At 40.2% G+C, this 24,979-nt stretch overlaps 1 protein-coding gene across 3 annotated transcripts in view; it reads left to right on the top strand.

Annotated features, from left to right (window-relative positions):
* Positions 1-24,956, top strand: part of usp19 (ubiquitin specific peptidase 19) — a 37,316-nt gene extending 12,360 nt beyond the window's left edge. Inside the window, exons 5-26 of one of the 3 annotated variants that reach the window (XM_084721803.1) lie at positions 522-1,097; positions 4,201-4,585; positions 5,470-5,626; positions 5,722-5,793; positions 6,695-6,810; positions 8,511-8,743; positions 8,911-9,103; positions 10,251-10,384; positions 10,512-10,670; positions 10,816-10,926; positions 11,974-12,084; positions 12,222-12,323; positions 12,446-12,586; positions 12,686-12,804; positions 12,920-13,063; positions 15,193-15,581; positions 15,677-15,787; positions 15,945-16,161; positions 17,394-17,546; positions 17,746-17,912; positions 18,032-18,207; positions 24,490-24,956. In XM_084721803.1, the coding sequence (XP_084577929.1) occupies positions 522-1,097; positions 4,201-4,585; positions 5,470-5,626; positions 5,722-5,793; positions 6,695-6,810; positions 8,511-8,743; positions 8,911-9,103; positions 10,251-10,384; positions 10,512-10,670; positions 10,816-10,926; positions 11,974-12,084; positions 12,222-12,323; positions 12,446-12,586; positions 12,686-12,804; positions 12,920-13,063; positions 15,193-15,581; positions 15,677-15,787; positions 15,945-16,161; positions 17,394-17,546; positions 17,746-17,912; positions 18,032-18,207; positions 24,490-24,630 (4,107 nt within the window). In that variant the 3' untranslated portion in view covers positions 24,631-24,956. Of the gene's footprint in view, positions 1-521; positions 1,098-4,200; positions 4,586-5,469; positions 5,627-5,721; positions 5,794-6,694; positions 6,811-8,504; positions 8,744-8,910; positions 9,104-10,250; positions 10,385-10,511; positions 10,671-10,815; positions 10,927-11,973; positions 12,085-12,221; positions 12,324-12,445; positions 12,587-12,685; positions 12,805-12,919; positions 13,064-15,192; positions 15,582-15,676; positions 15,788-15,944; positions 16,162-17,393; positions 17,547-17,745; positions 17,913-18,031; positions 18,208-20,404; positions 24,392-24,489 lie in introns of those variants that run through there. The other 2 variants (XM_084721802.1, XM_084721801.1) reach the window with 2 other exon arrangements.
* The last annotated feature ends 23 nt before the right edge of the window (positions 24,957-24,979 follow it).

The raw sequence follows: 24,979 nt of genomic DNA, 5'->3' as shown, positions 1-24,979 counted from the left end.
GACAATTTTTAGATTAAAAAAGTCACAAAATAATTATTTGATATATCAAAATAGCTGGCGACTTAATAGTCAATTAATAATTGATTAATCGCTGCAGCTCTACATTTGAGCCATGTTAAGCGTAAGCTGTAGTAGGGAATTTTCAGTTAGGCTGACATTACACTAAGGGCCAACAGGGAGCAATAACATAATAAAGATTTTATTGCAATTGAAGTGTCAAATGATTTTATACTTGTGACACAGTTTGAAACATAACTTTGTTGTGTTTTCCTTTAATTTCACACCCTTTTGTATGATGTTAATCATGAATCTTAAATTTTGGTTGTTTATAGCAAAATAACACCTGATTTATAATGTGATGAAGAAAGTGAAATTCAATCCAGTCATTTTGAGTACACACTGTATGTTAATATAAATATTTGATGTGCTTGAAAAGCTTGAAAAGTGCTTGAATTTGATTTGGGGTGTAGGAACCCTGCTGGTTTAATGGTACAATATGTTTTCTTCTGTCTGTGCTTCAGTCAAGCAAGAAGGAGAAGGAGGCTGTACCTACAGAGACCAAAAATGAGAAGGAGGTAGAGACGAAGCCTGTTGCCTTGGATTCATCAGAGAAACTCAAACTGTCCTCCTCGCAGCCACAACTCCAGCCCCATCCTCCCTCCTCACCCGCACACAGCGAGTCAAGACGCAGTGGCAGCAAAGCTGAGCGGGGCGTCAAGCGCTGCCTGAAAAACAAAGCAGCGTCTGAAAAGGCCAGCACGGACTCAGTAGGGGTGAAAGTTGGAGCCGGAGACGGCTCAGCCACCACCAGCAAGCCCGTCACGGTCACGAGAGGCGAGCAGCAGCCTCAGGAACCCAGTGCCAAGCGCACCATCGTACGGCTGCCCAAGACCACCAAGGAGGCGGCGTCCCCGGCCGACAGGGACGCGCACTCTGTCAAGTCAACAGTAGCGAACGGTAAAGCTCAAAACACACACCTGCCCGCTGGTCGGAGCCCACAGACACAACGCAGAGATGGAGACAACAGAGGGGAGAGACTAGGCAGTGGCCAGGAACAGAAAACAGGAGCTGCTGCCAGCCATACCAACAAAACTCAGGTGAGAAATGTTGTCACATCCAGACTGTAATCTCAATAATCCATGTGGCTTAATTTCATTTAGATTGTTAGAAATTTAATCTTAATCGTTTGCATTGAAAATATGATGATGATGCTTATTTGCTATTTTAATAATGTGTATGAACACTGGACATCTGTGCTTGAATGACATAACTTGTAGTCACATTTTCTATCATTCTCTAAAACAAACAACTCAAAACTACTAAATATCAGTCTGTGAAGTTTAAGTTAGATTAAAGGGATAGTTGGAGTTTTTTGAAGCGGGGTTCTATGAGGTACTTATCCGTAGCTAGTGTGTTACCTAAAGTAGATGGTGGTCGACATGCCCCCGCTTTGGAGAGGCAGCAGGATTACTGGTGTCGAAAGAATTGCACTGCTTTGGTCAGCAGCAAAAGGTATTTAGCCACCTATATTTAGAATATTTTCTCCACTTACCTTAGCATTTTCTGCTTTTACATGAGCCAAATGTCGCTCTCTCCAAAGCCACCAAACTCCTTTTGCAAAAGATGGTTACTTTACCTTGCAGAACAAGAGAGTTGCTGGTTCACTGCTGCCTCAATCGTTTTTTTTTTATATATATATCACAATCTATGATACGATTTTGATTTGATTCAATTCAGTGGTCTGCAATCAACATCAGACAATATCATGTCTATTTAACACTTTGAGTTACATTTATGTCAACAGAAACAAACTAAATCATGATAAAAATAATGATGTCCAGGCTCTTGAGACACAGACATTCAAAATAAAGTTGTATCTTAAAGATGACAACAAAATTGATACTTTCACTTTGCATAAATTGATATACCACTCTAGATAGATGTATCATTACTCCACTCATTCATTACCTCTAAAATCCTAAGATTTTCAATTAAGTATCTCAGAGGTCTGAGGTGGTCAAGGAGATGAAAACAGAGGATTTCTGGCATTGTTGCAACTTAAGCATTTAGTGACTAGAGATTGTTTCAGTTTTATTTAGAAGTAAGCTTTTCTCAGACTCATGCAGCTAAATGATTTTATCTGATTTAGGTACAATTTAATAATAATAATAATGATCTGGAGGCACTTTTCAAGCTTAAGCACAAAGCGCTTTCCATGTTTGTGATGATTATGCTTGGTATAATTATATCTTGTTTCAAACCACAATTATAGGACATGAGTTTAATTTAAAGGAAATAAATCACAATTGGATAATTTCCTGAAATAATTCAGATTTGACATTCTGATTTATGAGATTACAGCCAATAACACCATCTGTCCTGTGTGGGCACTGTCTTTTCAAGTTTCCCTAGAGCTTGGAAGAGGCTTGTCATTTTATTAAGCAACATTAGAAACAGAAAACGCCCCACTTCATGACTGTCTCTACAAAAGGACTCGGTGCCTGTTAGTTGTCACAGTTTGTTCACACAACACCTTGAGGTGTCTTCACAGCACCTAGTGTGTGGTTACTTTGGAAGAATTAATTGGTATTGTACCAGGGTCCTAACTTAAAGCTGGGGTTGGTACTGCTGGAGAAACCAGCCAGAATAAGCTTGAAAATATCCAACTAGGGAAAAAAGAAATCCAGCTTTCTCCCTTCAGGCCTCCTCCAAAGCCTCCAAAACACACAAATGCTGCCTGACCACTGCTGGAGGACAAATCCATGAGAAAGGGTTTGGGAGGAGGAGAGCAGCACCATCACTAACTGTATCCAACTACCTCATGTCTTATTCACATTAAAGACATGATCACAACAAACATAAACAAACATAGCTATTGTTAGTACTCACAGCTATCAAGCTAGCATGTCTGCTCTCTGTGCCATTCTTGTGCAACTAGTTCACTATTGTAGCATGTATAAGATAAGATATTGAAGTATTTATATTGCACATTGAAAATAAAATTCACCTTATTAAGTATTAATATATCTGTCAAGGTTTCTGGAAGACCCTGGTCATGCACAATGAATGCAAGGGCAGAGCGAGTGGGTAGGCAGGTACACAGGTAGTAGGGCTTCGATGGGCTCACTACAGGCTTGCAACAGTCACAAAGACCAGATTTTTCTCTTTTTTTTGTCAGCATTTGATTTACTGATTGCTGTTTTGATGTGCTGAGGAAACACCAACAAATACAACAAAAAATGCCTCTGAGGAATGGCAACAAAATGATCAGGGATGGTTTAAAAAAAAAAACAACATATTTTGGGATGGTCGTGGGACAGAAGTTAAATTTAGCATTAAAAAAACATTATTTTCCAAATGGTCAATCATCCAGATGCTATGATAGCTGTTTTTGGCATAGCAGGAGAGTATAATAATAATCTTTTGGAACTAATCTCAAAATAACTAAATATGTCACTTGAGAAATTGAGATTTATAATACGTGGCTCCTCTGACAAGTTTGAGAAGATGTGGAGACAATTTAGAGGATTTAAATACCCCAACTTCCTGAAAGTGTCTCCAAATGAGTCCATTTTATTTATTATCTTGTATGTATTTTTGTCCATGTAGACCATCACAATGAGATAAGACTTGAGATTTAACTTTGTGTTTTTGTTTCTAATGTGACCACCTATTTTAATTTACAGTAATTATCATTATTATTATTACTTGTTTTTCTTTATTGTTTTCTTGTCGTTTTGTTTGTGGCTGTTCTGTACGTTCCAAAAGCCAATAAAAATATGTTTAAAGAAAAAACAAAATACAACTGCGACTAAACCATAACATACATCTCTGACGGAGGTGTCAATGTAGAATTGCGAGGGGGTACACAATTCAAGAGCGTGAATGGACTCTGTCACATACACTGATGCACACACACACACACAGAAACAAGATGATCTGCATCAATGTGAGTGAAAGCAACGTACGTGTCGGGGTTGTCAGGCATTTACAGTGCCACCCTGAAGCTGTGGTGGGATTTTGCGCTTTCTGGTGTGATTGGTGGCAAGAACCCAAAACATACTGTGGCAGAGACGGGGACAAGAGTCCATTGCTCCCAGGTATTCACTCAGTCTCTAGTGCCTCGAAGGCAAGGATGAAGATTGTACTCTAAAGGATTTGGGGTAAAATCTTGCCTTTTTCTCGTCTTTCCTGGTTCAGGTGGCAGAGAAGCGAAGCCAGTCTTCAGACAGGTCCGGAGCAACAGCACATGGCAACGATAGTCAACCAGCAGCTCCGGTCGGCATCAGCGACCGCCTCAAACCTGGTGGCCTCAACAACGAGGCGGACTCTGCTTCTCCAGAAACGCTGGGAGATAGAACTGACTCTGAGCCAGAGAAAAAGCCTGTTGAGCAGGAATCGGAGCAGGATACTCTGATCTGCCAACAGCTTGGATCAAGAGAGGCGGGTTCGGTACCAGCTGCTGGAGTGGCTGCCAAACGAGGCCAGTCACCTGGTCTGGCGCTGAGGCAAGCCAGCTGTGATGGAGAGGAGAAGCGGGACCAGTCGAAGGAGGAGCCTCCTCTGGAGTTAAAGCAACAGGAAGGTTAGTTGAGACGAGGATGCAGATTGAAATATCATCCATATGTTTGTGATAAACTTGACATTGTTTGATTGTAAAATGATCAGTTTCAATTTTATTTATTTATTTTTTTTACAATCCTTGTACCCCCACATTGAAAGAAAATCTACATGTTTACCATGTGTGCAGATGTGGCAAAAGCATGCACATTCTTTACTTAAGTGGAAGTACAAATACTTGCCCTCTGAAGGACATTTCTACTGAGTGTTTCTATGCAAAGCTAACTGAACCACATATTATGTTATAAATTCATGACTGTTAAACCTTTAAAAATCAAGATACTGAGATAATGAACATTAACTGAAGTCCAATGTGCAAATCGATTTTCAATGTCAGCAACAGAGCTTGAAACATTAATATTATTATCAACACAAGAACAGACTTCTGGTCTAATTAAGTCTTTTTTCTTTTGTTAGAAATTCCCTCATCTCTACAGGACTGGCAAAATGTGTTTTTCAGCCACAGCATGAAATTTTTTGAATCATGTTGTGCCCTTTTGGGTCTAAAAGTCTGTCCTGCAGTGCTAAAAACCCTCACAGGCAGCTTACAGATACACAAGATGCCCCCACAGTTGTGTCTCCCTGTCTGTCTGTTTTGTGTTATGTCTTTTACTTAGTTTTCCTGTTGTTATGTCTTCTTCCGTCTTTAATGTTGTTTTGGTCTCTTTCTGTCTATCATGCCCATGTGTGATATGCACTAATGGATACACCAAGCAATCATCATAAGTTATTTAAGTAAAAAGTTCTCAGACAAATAAATACTTCAATATAGTGCAGATACCTGAAACATTTAGTACAGTACAGTTTGTCAGCAGTGAGTTTGTTGATGCCTTTTATAATGTCCTGCAGCCCCAGAGCCGATGGTTAACCTGCAGTTTGTGAAGAACGATTCGTACGAGAAGGGTACGGACCTGATGGTGGTCAACGTTTACATGAAGGGGATCTGCAGGGACACGGCCAGGGTCATCTTCAGGGAACAGGACTTCACCCTCATCTTCCAGACAAGGTCGTGAATGTGAACATGCTGCAGATAGAGGATGGCTAGGCTGTTTCAGCTTGCTTTAATGTGTTTAACCATCTTTCTGTGGTCTCCTTTTACAGTGATGCTAACTTTCTGCGGCTTCATTCGGACTGTGGACCGAACACAGTCTTCAAGTGGCAAGTCAAACTCAGGTGTGTCTCACTTGGTGGGAGCAGAGATGGCATGTTTTTCTGTTTTTTCAACTAACTGTAGGCCAAGTTGTTATCCCGCAGTGCCCTGAATTCATTTGTTCCAGAAAACCTAGCCAGCGTCATCAGTATCACAAACAAATAATGGGTGAGGTTACATTTGGGTCCCATGATGAGCCATGAATAAACAAAACCATGCCAAAGCACTAGTGCTGCATCACAGGGTTTGAGCAAGGAAAATGTCTGTGCCAGGTTTTGTTTTCCATTGTTCACCAACAGAATATCTTGTGTGTGACTTGAGTTGTTGATGACGATGAATGTGATTGAATGCCTCGGCTACTGTACACTCAAAACAAACAAAATATCCACACATGAACACAACACCTGTGGAAGCACAGAGATAGTTTACTGGTGGCGAGCTGTAGGCTTCAAGTCAGATGAATGTGGTGCATATTGATCCAAATAGAGGACAAATTCATTATCTAATGTTACTCACCCTTTCCTCTGTCGGAATCCATAGTCTGTTAATGGTATCCAAGCACAACTTTTAATGCCATAAAGGCTATTCAGTATACCTGCTTTTCAAAATCTTCCTCCAGTGGCATTTGAGCAACTAATGCATTGAAATACAAGTATCTATTTTCAACTCTAAAATGCCGCTGTCCTGGAATTCCAACATCCACTCAAAAAAAGTGGGTGAAACTTTCTTCAAAGGAGCAGCTTTTAATGTCTGAGCTTTCTTATCATATGATGAAAGTTAAGGTAATCGGCATCTTTTGTGTCATAATTGCAATCTTATAAAACTTCAGTGGTTAAAACACTAATAAAAGACTTGTGGTGAGCTGTAGCCTCATGTGACTCTCTTTTGTCTGACCTGTCTACGTTTATGTGTCATGGGCCTCAGGAACCTGATTCAGCCTGAGCAGTGCAGCTACTCCTTCACTCCGTCTCGGCTGGACATCACCCTGAAGAAGAGGCACAGCCAGCGCTGGGGGGGTCTGGAGGCTCCTGCTACACAAGGTGCACCGCCAAACTTTTACCAGTTAACGCTGTGTACATAAAGGTTTTTAATGGTGAATTAGTGGTGAGAGGGAATACTTTTTTATTTTTTTCACTCAATCACAAACATTATTGCGATCTTAACATCAATATGCATTATATACACCTTATTTAAAACTATATCTTCATCTGAACAATGAATTTAAGTCATATTACTTGTGTGGTTTCAGTTATTTGTGTGTGTGTTTACTGTATGTGTGCTCTACTGTAGCTCTCAGTGACAGGAATTTGAACTCTGTAACTTAACCAGTAAGTAGATATGGGTGCCAGTCTGCCCTGCTAGCCTTATGTGGCCTGTAAACTGTGTGACCCCCCAAAGCCTGGTGCCGTAAATTCTAGACTACTTCCAGTAATTTTCTTCGAAGTTTCCCAGAAAGAACCATGTAATGTACCTCTGATTATAGGGAAAGTGGAGACAGTGTTCAGTTGGCACACACAGGTCAGCTGAACATGCAAAACATGTTTAAAAATGTGTACATATAAGCATACATACAAAATATATTTAGAATAAAGTTTCAAATAGTAAATGAATACTGAATATACATTATAATACTTAATTACTTATTATACAAACTTCTGAGCAAATAATCTGGAAATTAAAGACCTATAAATGAGGGCTTAACAAGATTTACTGTCAACACAGAAAAGTATTTGAATTAACTGTTTAACATGTGACATTGTTGATCAATTAGTGGATTAATTGTTGTAAGAATATGTGAAAATTTGGTTGCTAATGTGCTTTTCCCCCCAATCAGAGCTTTATTTGCACAGCAACATACTGCTAATTCAGTCCCTCCAGGATGTTGTGATGTTGCGCTCGCAGCAGTTCATGCAAATTCATCCAGTCTTTATGAATTCTGACCCTTGAAATATTATCCAAACTCTGCTACTTTTCCTCAAATTTGACCAATCATTGTAGCTTCCCGCGAGTTCCACCAATCACAGCAGTCCCCAGCGCAAAGATCATACATGTACATCTCAGTGAACGACTCAGTGTTTTCTTTTATTATTCACATTTATATATATATTTTTTTTATTTTGTCACAGGTACTGAAAAGAACACATTTGTTGTTATGAACACTCTGTGCACTTTTATTTCATTATTTTTTTGCTGACTTTGAGATTGAGGTCTAAAAAGATTTACCCCTCAGGTGCACTTCATCATTTGCACATTTTTATGATAAGTTTTACTCTCCGTGGAACAAGTTGCTTTTGATTTTTAATAAATTGTACAAAAAAATCACAACTTTATTTTGCAGTTTTCTCTTGTCCCGTGATTTCATTGCAAAGAATGCCTAATAGTATTGCAACATGCATCGCAGTTTTTTTAGAAGGGCTGCCCTGAAATCATGCATTTTAGGCCGCAACAATCCCAAAAAATTCCACTGAGATCCTGGAGGGACTGCTTATTCTCTGACTTGAATATCTAACAAGCTGCAGAGCACACTCAGGAAAATAATCTGTTATACTACTAATCCTTATTTGATAGTAGATTGATTAAATTTTGCTTGATTAATCAAATTCTTAACTACTGATTAATTTTTATCCCTAGAAGTATGCCACAGTTATAGAGTTTTAAGTGCCATGTTATACCCACCACAGTCTCTTGCTGCCCTTCATCTTCTCACCACAAGCTCCATCCTCCTCTGTTTAAGGTGCAGTGGGTGGCGCCAAGGTCGCTGTACCCTCCAGCCCTGCCTGCATGGAGAAGAGCCAGCCAGGCAGCAGCCAACACAGCCTGCCAGCCAAGGAGGAGCCTCCACGGGTTGGGGAGGAGAAACCCAAAGCCCCTAAGGCCTCATCTAGGGTAGAGGATGGCGGTCTGGATACTGTGGCTCCTCGCACCGTCTCTGAGCATGTTGCCATCACCAAGACAGAGCCCACTGTCACCGCGGTGAGTCGAAAGATAAAAAACATTATCTAAACTGAAGAGAAAACTAATTAACAATATCTAATAACTTCTATATTGCAGGATAGTCCAGTACATAGAAGGCAGAAGTGAAAATGAAAATTAAATTGTTGGAATTTGTTGAATCAGTGTGTCAATCTGTCCCATCTCAGCCTAAGCCTACCTGCATGGTGCAGCCCATGACGCACGCACCTCCTGCCAGCAATGAGCGCCATGAAGAAGAGGAGGAGAAGAAGGTTTGCCTGCCTGGTTTCACAGGATTGGTCAACCTTGGCAACACCTGCTTCATGAACAGCGTCATCCAATCCCTGTCCAACACCAGAGAACTCAGGGATTACTTCCACGGTAAAGTTTAATGTCATATTGAGAAAAAGCTCAGATAGTTCAGACTTTTAATGATGTGAGTTTGCATGAGGTACCTATCTATAGTCAGTGTGTCACCTACAGTAAATGCAGAATGTATTTTAGCCTCATAAAAAAGAAAAAACAGTATCCCTTTAAGTGTATGCTATATGTTGATTATTTTTTCTGCTCTTCCTTGCTGTCATAGTCTTGTCTGGCAACAAAATGAAGTTATGTTGTGTGTTATATTGCCCTTTTCCCACTACCAAATTTCGTTTGACAAAAAAATGATCTACCACTGCCTTGATCATTGTTTGTTTGACTTACTGTGTGACTGTGTACTGTTTTTGCGAAATGCATCTGGTTGCACTGGAGAGAGCGTTATTTATCTCACATTATGGTGCTCTTTCACCAGAAAAAGCTGTCTGTTGGCAAGGTGAAGCAGTGAAAATATTCTATATATGGCGCACGCTTTAACTTATATTGATTCTTTTTGGTGGCTAAAAACAGTTGTGCTGTTGACCCTGTCCATAGCAGTACATAGCTTAGCTTCCTACACTGATATTCCTGCTGCTTCTCCGAACAGGGGCCAAGCTGACCACCATGTACCTTTGGTGGCAGTATAAGTACCTCATAAAAACCCATTTTACAAAAATTCAGACCATCCTTTAAATGCTTACCAAGTGCATAATTTATTCATCTACTTCATACTACTGCCAAATATAGTGACCTGCTGTTGCTAATAAATATAACAGGGTGTGTTTTACTAGTGCTTGGGTACATAGATGAACTGATAATGCTGTGACAGTAATTAGAGCCAAAATTAACTCTGGTTATATTGGCTGCCTCTGCTCACAGATATTCCCAGACACAGCTAATATGTACACAAAAGCGGTGCCAAGCAGCCCACATGGGCAAATTTAATTAGGACTCATTGACTTCAACTAGTTTTATCTGCATAATTCAGGTTTACTGTAGCTTCTGTTTCAATTTGAACATTTAAAATATTGAAATAATTGCTCAAAAATCCAGGCCTGCTTCTGTGGACATGATACTTATAACCAAAAAGTTGATAAATGCGTGTTGTAGGGAGATTAGCAGATTTAATATCAGTATTTATCTCCTGCCCGTGTTTTCTGTCCCCCTGCAGATCGAGCATTTGAGGCAGAAATCAACTGCAATAATCCACTGGGAACAGGAGGCAGGCTCGCCATCGGCTTTGCTGTGCTGCTCAGGGCTCTTTGGAAAGGAACACATCACGCCTTCCAGCCCTCAAAACTCAAGGTACACATGCGGCACTCAGAGATCCACACAGCCCTCAGGGGAAACTTGTTTATGCCAAATGTAGTGAGGACAATATGATGAGTGTTTTCATTTCCCTCCCTTCTGTTGTTTGTTTGTGACCATACAGGCCATTGTGGCCAGCAAAGCCAGTCAGTTTACAGGTTACGCCCAGCACGATGCCCAGGAGTTTATGGCTTTCTTGCTGGATGGGCTCCACGAGGACTTGAACCGCATCCAGAACAAACCTTACACAGAGACGGTGGACTCTGACGGACGGCTGGATGAGGTGGGTGTTTTTCTCACATACGAGATATCTAGAGGTGGTGTGGATTTGAAGTCTCTGGCAGGAAATGTATTGCAGTTGGAACCACCATTCCTCCTACGGTTTGCTCAAGCCTTGACCTGATGATATTGTTTGTCTGTCGGTGCAGGTGGTGGCGGAGGAGGCATGGCAGAGACATAAGATGAGAAATGACTCCTTTATAGTGGACCTCTTCCAAGGCCAGTTCAAATCCAAGCTTGTGTGCCCTACATGCTCCAAGGTAACACACGATAACTTTCGACCAAATGTTTGACTTTCTTTAAATACTTCTAAATGTTGCAGTGAATCGGGGTTCCTACACAGTATGGAATTTTATTTAAGTAATTTCCATGTCTGGATAAGCGTGGAAAAAAATAAAACTGAGCGTAGAAAATATTGTGTGTCCAGGCTTTTGCTGCTACTCTGTTTTCTAAAATATGAAATTTAAATCCAATTAATTGGTCATACAAGCAGAGTGGCATCATAGTTTTTGGAGCCAAAAGGTTTACAACCAGTTCTTTCATCATGATGCAATATCATATCGACTCTTTGGACAACAATGCAATGTTTGCTGATGTCACAAAAAAGTCTCACTATTTGGTTTTGATTTGATTCTACTCAGGGGTCTGTGATATCAGCCAAGCTCATATGTCCATTTAACACACTGAGTTACGTTTATGTCAACTCACAAAAAGCAACTAAATTATGATATAACAATTTTATGACTGAACTCTTCTAGTTATTTATGAAGCTGTCATGCCATGTGATTTTCAAAATAAAGGCATATCTTATAGATAATGGTATATATCGATATTTTCACTTTGCATCAATAACTTTGAAATTCTATAAAGAGGAGAGCCTAAATGATACTAAAAGACAACATTTAACTTGTAACTTTTAACCTTTTTCAACTTTCATTTCTGCTTTATAAGGCCAAACATTCAGGGGGAACAACAATAATATAATATTTGTTCAATATGGTAAGCTACAAAAATATTATGTTTGAGGTGGCTCCAGTTATTTTACTCCCTCTTTGGCCAGAGATATTTGACTGTGGAATATTTTCCAACTTTCTGCATAGAGGTAATTAATTTGTTTGAGCTACAATACCTGAGTACAATCTTCTTATTTGCATAATAATGTACATAGTCAGATGTTAAATATGGTCTGAAAAATCCACAGAAGTCTGGAAAGTCTGGTATTGTGAAATAGAAAATGTGTAGGAACAACGAGTGATGGCTAACCTACTTTCTCATTCTCTGGTCTTCTCTGTCGTCTTCTTCTTCAGGTGTCGATCACCTTTGATCCTTTCCTCTACCTGCCTGTGCCCTTGCCCCAGAAACAAAAGGTGCTCTCAGTTTTCTACTATGCTAAGGAACCTCATAAAAAACCCATTAAGGTGAGTCTCCACTTCGACAGTCATCCTACTTGCAGTATCACTCAACAGTGTAGTGCAGAAATATGGCTTTGCTTTGAGAAAATACCTTCCATTCGACCCATTCTTTAATTTATTTTTAATGTATATCTGTCTCTCAGTTTTTGGTGAGTGTGAGCAAGGAGAACTCCAGTACTGCTGAAGTCCTTGAATCCATCTCCAGGAGCGTCAGGGTCAAACCAGAGAACCTCAGACTGGCAGAGGTCAGATATTTAAAATATTCGAGAGGTCATACTCTGACACAAATTAGAGATGTCATGCTCAAAGACACTCGGGGACAAACTCAACTTGTGTTTGTGTTTTGTTTGCTTGTTTTTGCTCTCAGGTGGGGAAGAACCGCTTCCAGCGCATGTTCCTGCCCTCCCATTCCCTGGACACGGTGTCCTCCTCTGACATGTTGTTCTGCTTCGAGGTGCTTTCCAAAGACATGGCCAAAGAGAGAGTGGTACTGCTCAGAGTGCAGCAGGTACTAAACCCCCTGATTTTACATCTCTACGGCATGTTTAATATGTCTCTGTTTACTGATTTTGCAAGGGCTTTCTTTGCTCTCTGTTGTTCCCTACAGAGGCTGCAGGTCCCGAATATCCCCATCTCTAAATGTGCTGCCTGCCTGAAGCCTCCGGTGTCGGAGGAAGACAAACTGAAGCGGTGCACTCGCTGCTATCGTGTGGGCTACTGCAATCAGTGAGTCCTACTAGAAAATCACACAAGATCTTTTCATATGTAGCTGCAGTGTCTGTCATTTTCTTGTGAAATTAAATCAATTAACATTTCTATGACCATGTTAACTCTCTCCCAGAGTGTGTCAGAGGACCCACTGGCCCAATCACAAGGGTCTGTGTCGACCCAACACAGAGAACGTGGGTCTGCCTTTCCTGGTCAGTGTGCCGGAGTCTCGACTCTCCTATACCCGCCTCACCCAGCTACTAGAGGGTTACTCAAGGTACACGATCAATTTCAGTCCATTCTTCCATTTCATGCCACTTGTTTGAATCTAGGTCACATCTATTTCATTCATGTAAATTATCATCGTATCCTGTAACATGTCTGTTACAACATGAACACAAATGATAGTAGCTTTTTTGTCCAACCCACACGCAGGCAGTAAAAAGAAGCTCTTTATTCAGGCGTCATCATGACACCCAGGGTTTGACAAATTATTAGAGAAAATAAATTGCTTGTCACGTCTACTAATGTATATTGAGGAGAGATGTATTAGGATGCATTGTGCCGTGTCACTTACTTGTGGGACATACTTTCTTGTAAAAAGCAGGGTTCCCACGTAGTATGGAAAAGTATTTGTGTTTCCAAACTATTGCCCCTATTCTGTTCTCTAAAATATAAAATTAGAAAGAACCTAGAGCTAGTTTGGTGCTAGTGCTAGAGCCGGTTTGGAGTTGGTTCGACTTAGGAACAATCTAACAACCAGCTTGCTTTTCCAAAGAATACAGAGCCAAGTTATTACATAACTGTACACGCCTCCAATATCCCAGTAATGCTTAACTTCAAGCACTTCACTTTCTTCACACTACGTGGCGATAATGTGCCATAACGCTGGTTGCTACTCAAGATAAACAGAAAGAAAAAGAAGCTCAGCAACTTCTAACTACTTTTTAATTTCTACTAACTACCATTGCCTACTAAATGAACAGTTACATCTACCATTAGTAGCAGACTGATCACTGAAATGGACTCAAGCAATAGATGACTGTCACAGCCACCACAGCCTCACCCAGTGTTACACTATATGATGTAACCTGCAGTGTTAAGAAGATGTGCTCAGATTGGGCTGCAGTTGACTGATGTATAAAAAGTCGCTTATGCATTAACTCATAATTATTAATTATGTACTTTATTAAATGTTTTTAATATATCAGATACTTCAGTAAAGGATCAGAGTACTTCCTCAAATGATGTGGGGTGCAAGATCTGGTGGGTATGATGTAACACTGGCCTGTTGCCCCTCACATCTCCAAAACATATCGTAGCAAACTTCCCAAATGTACATTGTTTGGATAAACTGACCACATATGGGGAATCTCATGGTTACTCTCTTTTCTGAAAAAAAACATAAAGACTTAATAAAGAGACATATTAGCAGCTTTTACCTTGGCTCAAAACCTCTGCCACAGTGGCTGACATTTTCTTTTGGTTGCTCATGATAATCCTTCCCAAGATTCAATAGTTCTTACTCTTGGCCAAGCAAAGAGTTGGTGCTACACTGGAATCGGTTTTCAGGGCGTAGAGCCAATTTGTTGGTTGTCGAAACACAAAGAACTGGTTCAGAAGTGACTCTGAACCAGCCAGAGAACCACTTTGATATAAAGGGTCGTTGGACTGACTGCACACTTCTGTATATCACAATGTGATACACAGTTCTGCCCCAACTACCTTTTTAACTGTATCATATCAAAATTCCAGTCATCCAGGACCAAATTACTTAGAAAGACAATGCAGCAATATCTTAAAATTGCATATACACATACCATCACAGATAACAAAATATTAAGCTTGTCTGAAGATTAGAATTGTGTAGGTAAAGATATTCAGTTTACTGTCAGAGAAGCGTAAAGAATCCAGAAAATATTCACATTTAGGACACTGAAATCTGAGAATTTTTAATTAATCATTACTCAAAATAATTAATAAATCATCAAGATAGTTGGGGATTCATTTAATAATATGTTATTAGTTGATTAATCAATTAATTGTTGCAGCTCTAGCTGTGCTCGTCATTTTTATGGACACAGTGAATAAACAAGGCTGCACAGACAGTGAAGTTAAATTATTTAAGTTTTTCAACTCAGTTGCAGTTCTTATTTATAAAGACTTAAAAATTGGATGCTAGGAACAGTAATATATTATTTATTTCATTCTGCATATTCTAATATATTAAGGGAAATGATATAGAATGAGTATTTTTTGTGGTGTGTTTTTAATGTTTTTTTTTTAATATAGTTTGAGATTTCCAAACTTCTCAGTAGATTTTTCAGTCTGGAAAAATTTGAAATTTTGAAATGGAAAAGGTAATGCAACCCTGATAAAAGCTGTTAATGTCATCTCTCTGCACAGGTTTTCCGTCAACGTGTTCCAGCCTCCTTTCAAGTCAGGCAGGACGTCCCCAGAAACCTCCCAGTGCCGGGGTGAACCCCCAGTTCCAGCAGGCTCTCCCGAGGGTCTTTTGCCCCGGGATGAAGCCATGGGTGGCAGCAGTGCTGCAGGAGCAGGTGATCTGGATCTGGAGAGCCCCTATCTGCAGTCCGAGTCCCAGGCAGAGTGTGCTCAGGCCTCAGCCCTCCACCCCGGGGACTCCGATTCCCTCTCTTCCTCCCAGACCTCACTCCCCACCACGCGGACTACAGATTCAGGATTCTCTGAGCCAATCTCCTCCACGTCCTGCTGCTCTCTGGACCCTCATGCTGAAAAAGAGACATCCTGTGAGAAAGCCGTGCGACCAGAAGGTAATAACATAACAGACAGATACTTCAGTATTTCTGTTATTATTATTTTTTTGTGTCTGTGGCCCTTCATTCCTCTTTCTTTCACTTTTTTGCAGCTGCAGTAACAGGCTATCAGCATCCAAGTGAGTCAGCATCAGGTCATGCCAGTCAGTTCTACATAGCGCTGCTGGACTCTAACAACAAGGAACAGAGGCTGGATGAGAGAGGTATTTTTTTTTTAGTCTTGATATTTAGTTGGATTCTCAGTCATATTGTTTCCATGTATGCTGGCTTTTGCAAAACTTCTTCTTAATTTTGTAGAAAGAATTAAAGACCAACACAGGACTGTTTTCTTACACCTCCCCCTAACCCTTTTCTCTGCAGAGGACGCACTGGCAGACCTCCCTGAGGATGCAACCCTTGAGCTTGTGTGGAAAAATAACGAGCGTCTGAAGGAGTATGTCCTGGTCAGCTCCAAGGAGCTGGAGTACGAGGAAGACCCTGGATCCCTGAGCGAGACAGCCAGAGCGGGACACTTCACCCTGGAGCAGTGCCTCAACCTCTTCACAAAGCCAGAGGTGCTGGCTCCGGAGGAGGCATGGTAGGGATCTGTCTCTGTTGTTCTACTTTCTTTTTTGTTTCCCATTGTCCAAGGTTGATTTTGAACCATTTTGGAGTGTATATTCACACTCTGGACCATTTTCTTTGAATGGCCACCTGCCAGCTGCATTTGCACTTGTTTCATGTCTAAATGGTGATACAGAAAGTCTTTTTGCTATCCAAAGTTACTTGTTGTCATCATATTGCAGATAAAACAGAAAAAAAGGGAGTTTTCGAACTGGGTGTCGCATGACTCAGTTGTTCCTGAGTGGAACAAAATGAGAGCCCATGATTAACTGTAGCGACACCACAAGATCTGACCTGAGTGACACATTCTCATTTCTCACAATAATTTAAAAATCTATATATTTTTCTAGTTTAACATCTAAATAATAAATGAATAAAGACTTTGGCCTAGTGCTTAAATAGGCCTCAATAAACAACAACTTATAACAGAATAAACTGCTAGCCTACTCAAACAGTGCAATCATGTAGGAACTACTTTATTTCTAGTAGAAAAGAAAGTAGTGCCAGTAGATTCTACTGCAGAAAGAAAGTAGTTCCTACATGAAACTGCTCACAACAAGGTCTGTGGATTATCTTAAGGTAACCGGGTCATTATTTCTAGAAAGAGACACTTGTGTTGATTTTTTTTTTCAATGTATATTTTCTGTTCTTTGAAAGCCGAGTGTCACTTAGTCCCGTTATATTGGAGAGAAGGCAGACATCTCTACGGCAGATATCTCCAAAATTGTGCAACCCACACCAGAACTAAGAATCTAGATGGAAAAATAAAACTACAGGCCAGGGGAAAATATATGTTTCTGATTTTTAGGTGAACTGTCTTTTTTAAATATTTGTGAATGAGGTGGACAACAATTTATGGAGAAGAGTTTTGGTGCAGACAAACTCTCCATGGCCCTTATGGCCCCAAGGCTGGGGCACATCCTGGAGGGTGAAGCAGCCTGCCCAAGCATACAAAGGAATGCATATTAAACCACCTGATTGAACCGTATTCCACACTGGCCTCGGCTGGCTGGTTTCCACAAGTCAGTGCGCCATAGGTTGTCTGTTGCATCAGGTTCTTCAGCTCAGTATATCTGGTTGCAAGTCTAGTCATGCTATTTGGTGATTTTCAACTTATAAAGGAGCTGACGTCTTGCAACATTTCATCACTCAAGTGTAGGAGGGAATGTAGAACGATGGTTTATGTACTGTGTGTCTGTTTTTAAGGTACTGTCCAAAGTGCCAGCAGCACCGAGAGGCCTCAAAGCAACTGCTGCTTTGGCGTCTGCCCAACGTTTTGATCATCCAGCTCAAACGCTTCTCCTTCAGGAGTTTCATCTGGAGGGATAAGATCAACGACATGGTCGACTTTCCCGTCAGGTGAATGGACAGTAAAAAACTATACTTCAATCACAACCATTAGCAACACACCACTTATTTTTACTTTCTTTAATGTAAAAAGATGTGATATTTCTTAAATGCATAACAAGTTTTAGATGATTACACCCTTGTGCAGTACTGTGAGTACTGTGTTCACCCATTTCCATAGCAAAGTCTCTGATCTAATCTTGTCTTCTAGGAATCTGGATCTGAGTAAGTTCTGCATTGGCCAGAAGGACGAGATGCAACAACCACCTATCTATGACTTGTATGCAGTCATCAACCACTATGGAGGAATGATCGGAGGCCACTACACGGCCTACGCTCGCCTGCCAAGTGACAAGAACAGCCAGCGCAGTGATGTTGGTGAGTGTGCGCTCAGTGAGATTTATTCCCATCCTTATCAGCCCATATCATCCTCCATTTTTTTCTCCTTCTTTTCTACCACTCTAATGCCACCTCTACCCCTCCTCCCTGTCCTGTAGGCTGGCGTCTGTTTGATGACAGCACCGTGACAATGGTGGAGGAGAGTCAGGTGGTGACGCGCTACGCCTACGTCCTGTTCTACCGACGACGGAACTCCCCCGTGGAGAGGCCGCCGCGCTTCCTCAGGCCCGTCGGAGCCGAGTCGCCCACTGCTGCAGGAGCCACTGCCAGCCAGGTGAGGGTGCCAGAGCAATAAGAGACAGAGGGTCTGTGTCTGCAGTGGAGTTTTTCACATTGAAATGTAGCAGCCGAGGTTACAATATCCCTTGGCTGACTTACAACTTACACACTTTGGGTATGACTTCTGATATTCAGTTCAATTTTCAGGATTTCACACTGTACATACTTTATTCTACTCTACGCACATCATTTTTGTCAACCAGAATCCAGTTAAATGGCTTAATAAAATAATCTTGACCTCTTTAAAATGCAAGTGTAAAGTTTTGCAGCATAGTCCAGGTTAAATGGAGGGTGTATTGATGGTTTAGCTTGTGATGAAGTGGTTTGGGAAGACATCCTAAATGCAGCATCACAGTTAATGCAATGAATGGGTTGTTCACCAGGGGAAACTGAATTCAAATAGAGAATCTTTTACTACAATGATGGTGTCACATGATTAGATTTTGTCTGATGTGTTGAGAAATGATTCCATACATTTTACCAGGCATTGTGAGTTGTAATGTGTCTGCGACTAATCAGGAATTAACAGTATTTGTCGGGTCTTATGAGAGTAGCCTGCATGTTAAGTGTCTGTGAGTACCAGTGCCTCTTTTTGATTAGTCTTGACAGGAGCTCCTGCCGTGAGATGTTTAATAACTGCAGCCCAGTGGGTTCATAATGGAAAGCTCCATCACTCAGATGGTCTGATAAGCTCAGGTGTCAGGCAGCGTTAGCATCTTTTGACAATTCATTTTTGTAGCTTTGGGATATGGAGTCATGGAGTTCTATAAAAAAAAGAATAAATCTGTGAAAGGATATGACAAGAAATGTGGAAATGGGTAAATTTTAAAAAAGTGTAGAAAAGAGAATTAAACGTACAATTAAATGTAGAAATGTGAGGACAAATAATAGAATATGAAGTAATAATTATAAGCATTTTTAATTATTTTCACATTTACTTGTTCATTTATTTCTTACATATCCATATAAATTACATAATTTTTTTCCTGTATATTTTTAAAATGTATTTTTATATAATGTCATTTAATTATTTTTATCCCTTGGTTTTTCTTTACCCTATTTTTTGCTTTGCTTTGCTTGGATTCATGCATGCAGCAGTCAACTACTACTATCTGTGCAGGAAGACCTGCCCCAGAGCCAGTTGATTGACAGCTTGGCCCTTCAAGGAATAACAAAAGCAATAGGGAAAAGAGCAAGGAAATATAAAGAGATGCAATAAATAAAAATAATAATGACCGTATATAAAATTATTGAATACAAACATTTAAACAAAAATGCAGAAAGTAAATATATTCTTTTGAAAATAGATATTTACAGAAAAAAATTAAAAAAGAAATGTGAAAATAGATGAAAATGCTTATTATTCTTTTATTTGTCCTAATATCTTTATATGTATATTCTTACTCTTTTACAGATTTATTCTTTTTTATGACACTCCTACGACTCCGTATCAGTGGAGTGTACTGCTTTAACTTGATGGCATGATTTCATTGACTCTTGGAGTCTCTACTTCCTGCCTCTCTGAAGATGAATTTTAGTTTCTGCATCCAGATGAGCTCCCCACAGAAATTAATCATATGCTGTGTTCCGTTTATAGAGTTTTTATTCTGTAGTTTTTGTCTCACAGGTTGTCAGGTGTAACCTTGTTATGTGATGCTGATAATAAGAGACTGTGTGTGTTCTAATGGGATGAACAGTTCTCCTGTTAGACTATACAGACACAAAGACTTTTTCTACAACTTCATTTATATTATTTTGTGTATTGACTTTATATCAGTGTTGCAGTGAATGTATTTTAAGTTAAAAGTCAACGTAAACCATATGCCCTGCGACTTTTTGTTCTGATGTGCCAAGAGTTAAGTGTTGTAGACAGAATGGGAAAAAAACACATTTCTCACCATGTTTTCCGAAAGTCACCATGAGGTTTGACTTGAGGAAAACAGTTAAGATGTTCTTGTGCTTTTGATTTACTCCACTGTATGTTTACTTTGAAATCATGTGATTTTGCACACTAAAACATCTGATTTTTGAAAAACAAGCCAGTTCCAGTTTGTCTCCAATCTACCAACATGTCATTAGCTCTTTACAAATCACTGTAATCCTCATGAGGCTAAATGTTTCTAATTGTAATCATAGTATTTGTTAGACCACGCCTTTTCCCAGAAGCTGACACCGGTTTCCGCCAATCGCAGGCCTCTCTAATATGGCGGGAACTGGAGGAAGAAGAGGAGGGGCTCGACGATGCCCCCTCCGGACTGTTCCGATCTGCACTGCGGAGGGGACAAGCGGCGAGGAACAGAGACGAGGAAGACGAAGACAGAAGCGAAGGGTCTGTGCGACGGCACCGCAGGTGGAGGATGTCAGACTATCCCGACGACGACTGTGTGCGTTACTTTGTTCTGGGCACCCTGGCAGCCATGTTTGCTCTGTTCGTAAATTTGGTCTACCCTCTTCTTTACAAACTGGACCTGAGCAGGGGCTAGCTGGTGACTTTTCTTTGGCTGCAGCCTTCAAAAATACCATCAAGGCCGGTCAAACAAGGAGATGTTAGATAGAAACACTTAATCTTTCCTCTTGAGTAAGAACTGAGTATGTCACCCATCTTCAGCTAGTAAAATGTTTCTCCATCCTATCAACACTTGAAGTGTCTGTGGGACTTTAGATAGCTCAACCCTTTAAAATACCTTGGGCACTACATGACTAAAGACACAGAGGGCTCTGAGGTAAAAAATGTCCACATCACCAGAAGAAAAGCTTGTAGTTAAAGCCAGAGTGATGCTATCCGCACACAGCACCGGTATATTGAGTGTAAACTATTCACTACATTGCCTCTGTGCTTTGTATTGACTCTTGCTTCCAGCGTTTGTGTGCTTTTCAGAAAGTTTGTAGTTTTTATCGTCACATTTTCTCAGATGATGAGCTCCGACAGCCTTAATCACCTTCACTCATCATCCAGCAGCTTATAGTTGAGTGCGGAAGTTCATTCTTGACTTTTGGAAACAGTTGAACACAAAATAAAACCTTAAATGGATAGTTTGGATTCTTTGAAGTGGGGTTCGTCAGTAGATTAACTACAGTAGATGGTGGTTGGACAGGCTCAGCAGCGAAATGTATTTTAGCTACTTCAGTTTAAGTGAACACTATATTTAGAACATTTTCACCACTTTACTTCAGTTAGACAGCCTTGTCCGATGAGAAACCACCATTATATTAGCCAAGTATCACACTCTCGCTCAGCCAGACTCCATTTGCAAAATCCGTCATTTTACCAAGCAGAACAAGGGAGTTGTTGGTCAATCACTGCCTTGATTGGTTAGTCAGTTTGTACTATTGTGTGACTTCTGTGAATCCAAACTAACTTTTGCAAACACCGAAGTCACACAATAGTATAAACAAACTAACTGATTGAGTCAGCAGATGACTAGTGATTCCTGTGTACTTTAAGGTAAAATTGCTGTTTTTGTTAATGGAGTCTGGTTGCTTGGGAGAGAATGATATTTTAGCTTTTAAGTTGTTTTTCCATCAGACCCTGTCCACAGCAGTACATTGCTTAGCTTCAGTACTGATACTCCTCTGCTTCTTCAGACTGACTATGGATAAGTACCTCATGCAACCCCCCTTTAAATAATCCAAACTGTCCTTTGAAGGACCATGAAGACCATGACATGTGGTTAAAAGCTCTGGAAAACAGCTAGTTAGCAGACCTTTTAGTTAAGATTGTTTTGTCAAAGAATCCCTATAGTTGTATAGTAATGTGTCTAGTGCTAATAAGCTGAGAGTTCTGACAAAATGATTCTAGTAGAAAAAGAAACTTGCTCTAGAGCTGCACTGTTACTGGCCTTTTGTTTTTATTGCACTACACTCTTAAGAGAATAACTGCAAATTCCTGCAGTACAAATGCAACTAGGTGAATGGGGCGTGTGTGTGAGTAGAGGTGTCTTTAGATGTTGTCTCATGAAGCAAAGAGAGCCCTCCATGTTTTGTGTGACCAATTACCTTTTTTGTCAAATTGATTTATGGGCCTTAAAATTGCTGTTTATATCCAGCCAACAACATGTTTTCTCAATGGCCTCTTTCTGCTACTGTAGTTCACTGTAATTTTTTCTTTTACATAATATTTTTTGTTGTTTTTATGGAAATGCTTGTCAAAATCTGTTTCAGTTGCTTTTTATTGTCAATTTTTTAAGCCATAGCCAGATGAAGGTTTTACATTCTCAGGATGAAATGTAGTAATCAATAACTTATTGCTCTGTGTGTTTTTTAAAAATTCTACAAAATTAGATGAGCGCTTTGCCGACCATGCAGTCTTTTCACAGCCAAGTTTAAACAAGGAGTTTGCAGTTGTTAAGGAGTTACCGTCCACTTCTGAATGTAATGTTTTTCAACATATTATGAGTGGACAGCTCCAGAGTTATTGATGGACAGGTATGGAGGTCTTAAATGTTTTTAATGAACATGAATTGAGGGCAGTTCCACTTGTCACATGCAAAGCATTTATTCTTGTCATTAAATGCTGATTTTCTGAGTTTTTCTTTATTACATTTGACAGCTTAAAAGTTTTGGATGATTTTGTCAGGTCATCGTCAGCAGTTAAAATCTGAAGTGTTTCTATAAACCATCTGAAACTGTCCACAGATCTTTTCTGTACTCTGCTGCTGCAGTAGTGATTGTGAGTGTGTGTATGTTGGACTCAGGGAAATCCCAGAGCTCTTCTGGTATCGAGGCAGTGTACAGTGACCTATGTTTGCCTTAAATGCTCAGTAGAGCGCCGTCAGACTGTGCATTCAGATATATGCAAGACCGAAGTCCGTCTGGTTTCATAATTCTGCGAGGTACAACTTGTGCTCGATTTACGTCCCCAGGAGAGTTATGTGAAACAAATGGCAGCAGTGAGATCAGTGGATGTTAAACTCCCCTTGACAGCTGAATTTCAACTCAAACGGTTTTTCTGCACAAGCTGCGCTGTTTTTAAACCTAGAAAAGCTGTTAGGTTTTTGTTAAAGGGATAGTTTGGATATTTTTGAAGTGGGGTTGTATGAGGTACTAATCCATAATCAGTGTATTACCTCCAGTAGATGGCGGTCGACATGCCCCCAGTTTTGAGAAGTGGCAGCACTAAAGCCAAGAAATGTCCTGCTGTGGACAGGGTCAGCAGCAAAACTTATTTTAGCCACTGAAAAAAAGATTTCTGAGAAAATGGGGACAAATGTTGATCACTGACTCCCAAAGACCAAGATGACATCCTCAAATAGCTTTTGTCCACAACCTGAAGAGATTCAGTTTAATGTCACAGAAGAATAAAGAAACCAGAAAATAATCACATTTGAGAAACTGAAATCAGAATTTGGACATTTTTTTAATGATATTACATTTAATATGACTCCAAACTATTAATCATTTAGCAAAATAGCTGGCAATTAACGTAATAGTCAGACAGCCTTGTCTCACAGGAAATTGCTGTATGGAAGCCAAATATCACCAAATCACTAAAACTACCAGCCTTATTTGACAGAGTAATTTTACCTCACAGAACACAGGGTTAGTTCAGCTTCACCAAAGTCACACAATAATGCAGTAAAAACTAACATATCAAGGCAGCAGTGGACCAGCGAACTCCTGTGTTCTGTGTGGTAAAATAACTGTTTTTGCCAAAGGTGTCTGGTGGCTTTGGAGAGAGTCATATTTGGTTTTTATACAGCAATTTCATAGTCGGAAAAGGCTGTTTGACAGAAAGGTAAAGTGGTGCAGTACTCCTGCTTCCACTCCAAACTGGGGGTATTTTGACCAAAATCTACTGCAGGTAACACACTGACTATGGATAAATATCTTGTACAACCCTGCTTCCAAAAAATGTGAGCTGTCCCTTTAAGTTGACTTGATTGAAATGACGGAAGGATGTAACTGTGTGTGTGTGTGTACTCTGCTATAAAATGTTAATTGGAAAGAATAATCATGTATTTTGTAATGAAATTATCGAAGGTCTCTATCTGTATTATACTTTGAATCACTGACTTGTTGATACAATTTTGCAAGTACTGTATTTAAAAGAAAATCATAACCTAAAATAATTTTATTCTCCTGCAATAATGTATGTATTTATGTATGTATACCTCCATCTAATGCTGCTTTCTAATCTAAAAAGCGTTGTACTCCTTTTGGAAATAAAACATCCATCTATTTATTGTCTGTATGTATATTATTTACAAGTTCAATCATTTTAAATCTCCCAGGATACTAAAGCAGCACGATTTATCGTTAACACTGGTTTATTTTACAGGCCTCTAGCCAGTCGCTATTTGGGACAGACCTGGATCCTGAAGGACCGCCCACGCTGACCCCAGAGGTTCCCTCTGACCTCTTCGCCCACTCTGGGGAGTGCGCAGCGCCATCCTACAGCAACATGGAGGAGGTGGACTAAGGAAATCCAGATTGGAGCTGGGACCCCAAAACGCGGAAGCGGCTCCTCGGCTAAAGAGACATCAGTGCTCGTGAATTCCACCAGGCGCCTGGACCTGGTGTCAGAATATAACGCCGCAGTGCTCGAAGATCTGGAGGTGATCTCTGAGGACTCGACTGCACTCACTTGTGAAAGACCTTCAGATGCACATTAGGATGTGTACTAACTAGACACACATCATTGATATACTCACAATAATATACTTATCCATTGATAAACCCTTAACAAACTGTATATGTAGTTATATTCATTCAGTGCATATAGTCTCTCTCTCTCTCTCTCTCTCTCTCTCTCTCTCTCTCTCTCTCTC

This window comes from Lutjanus erythropterus, chromosome 6, assembly GCF_056507025.1.
Source record: "Lutjanus erythropterus isolate fLutEry1 chromosome 6, fLutEry1.hap2, whole genome shotgun sequence".
Taxonomy (NCBI): Eukaryota; Metazoa; Chordata; class Actinopteri; order Lutjaniformes; family Lutjanidae; genus Lutjanus; species Lutjanus erythropterus.
Note: the sequence above shows the minus strand (reverse complement) of the source record. Positions and strands in the feature narration are given on the sequence as shown.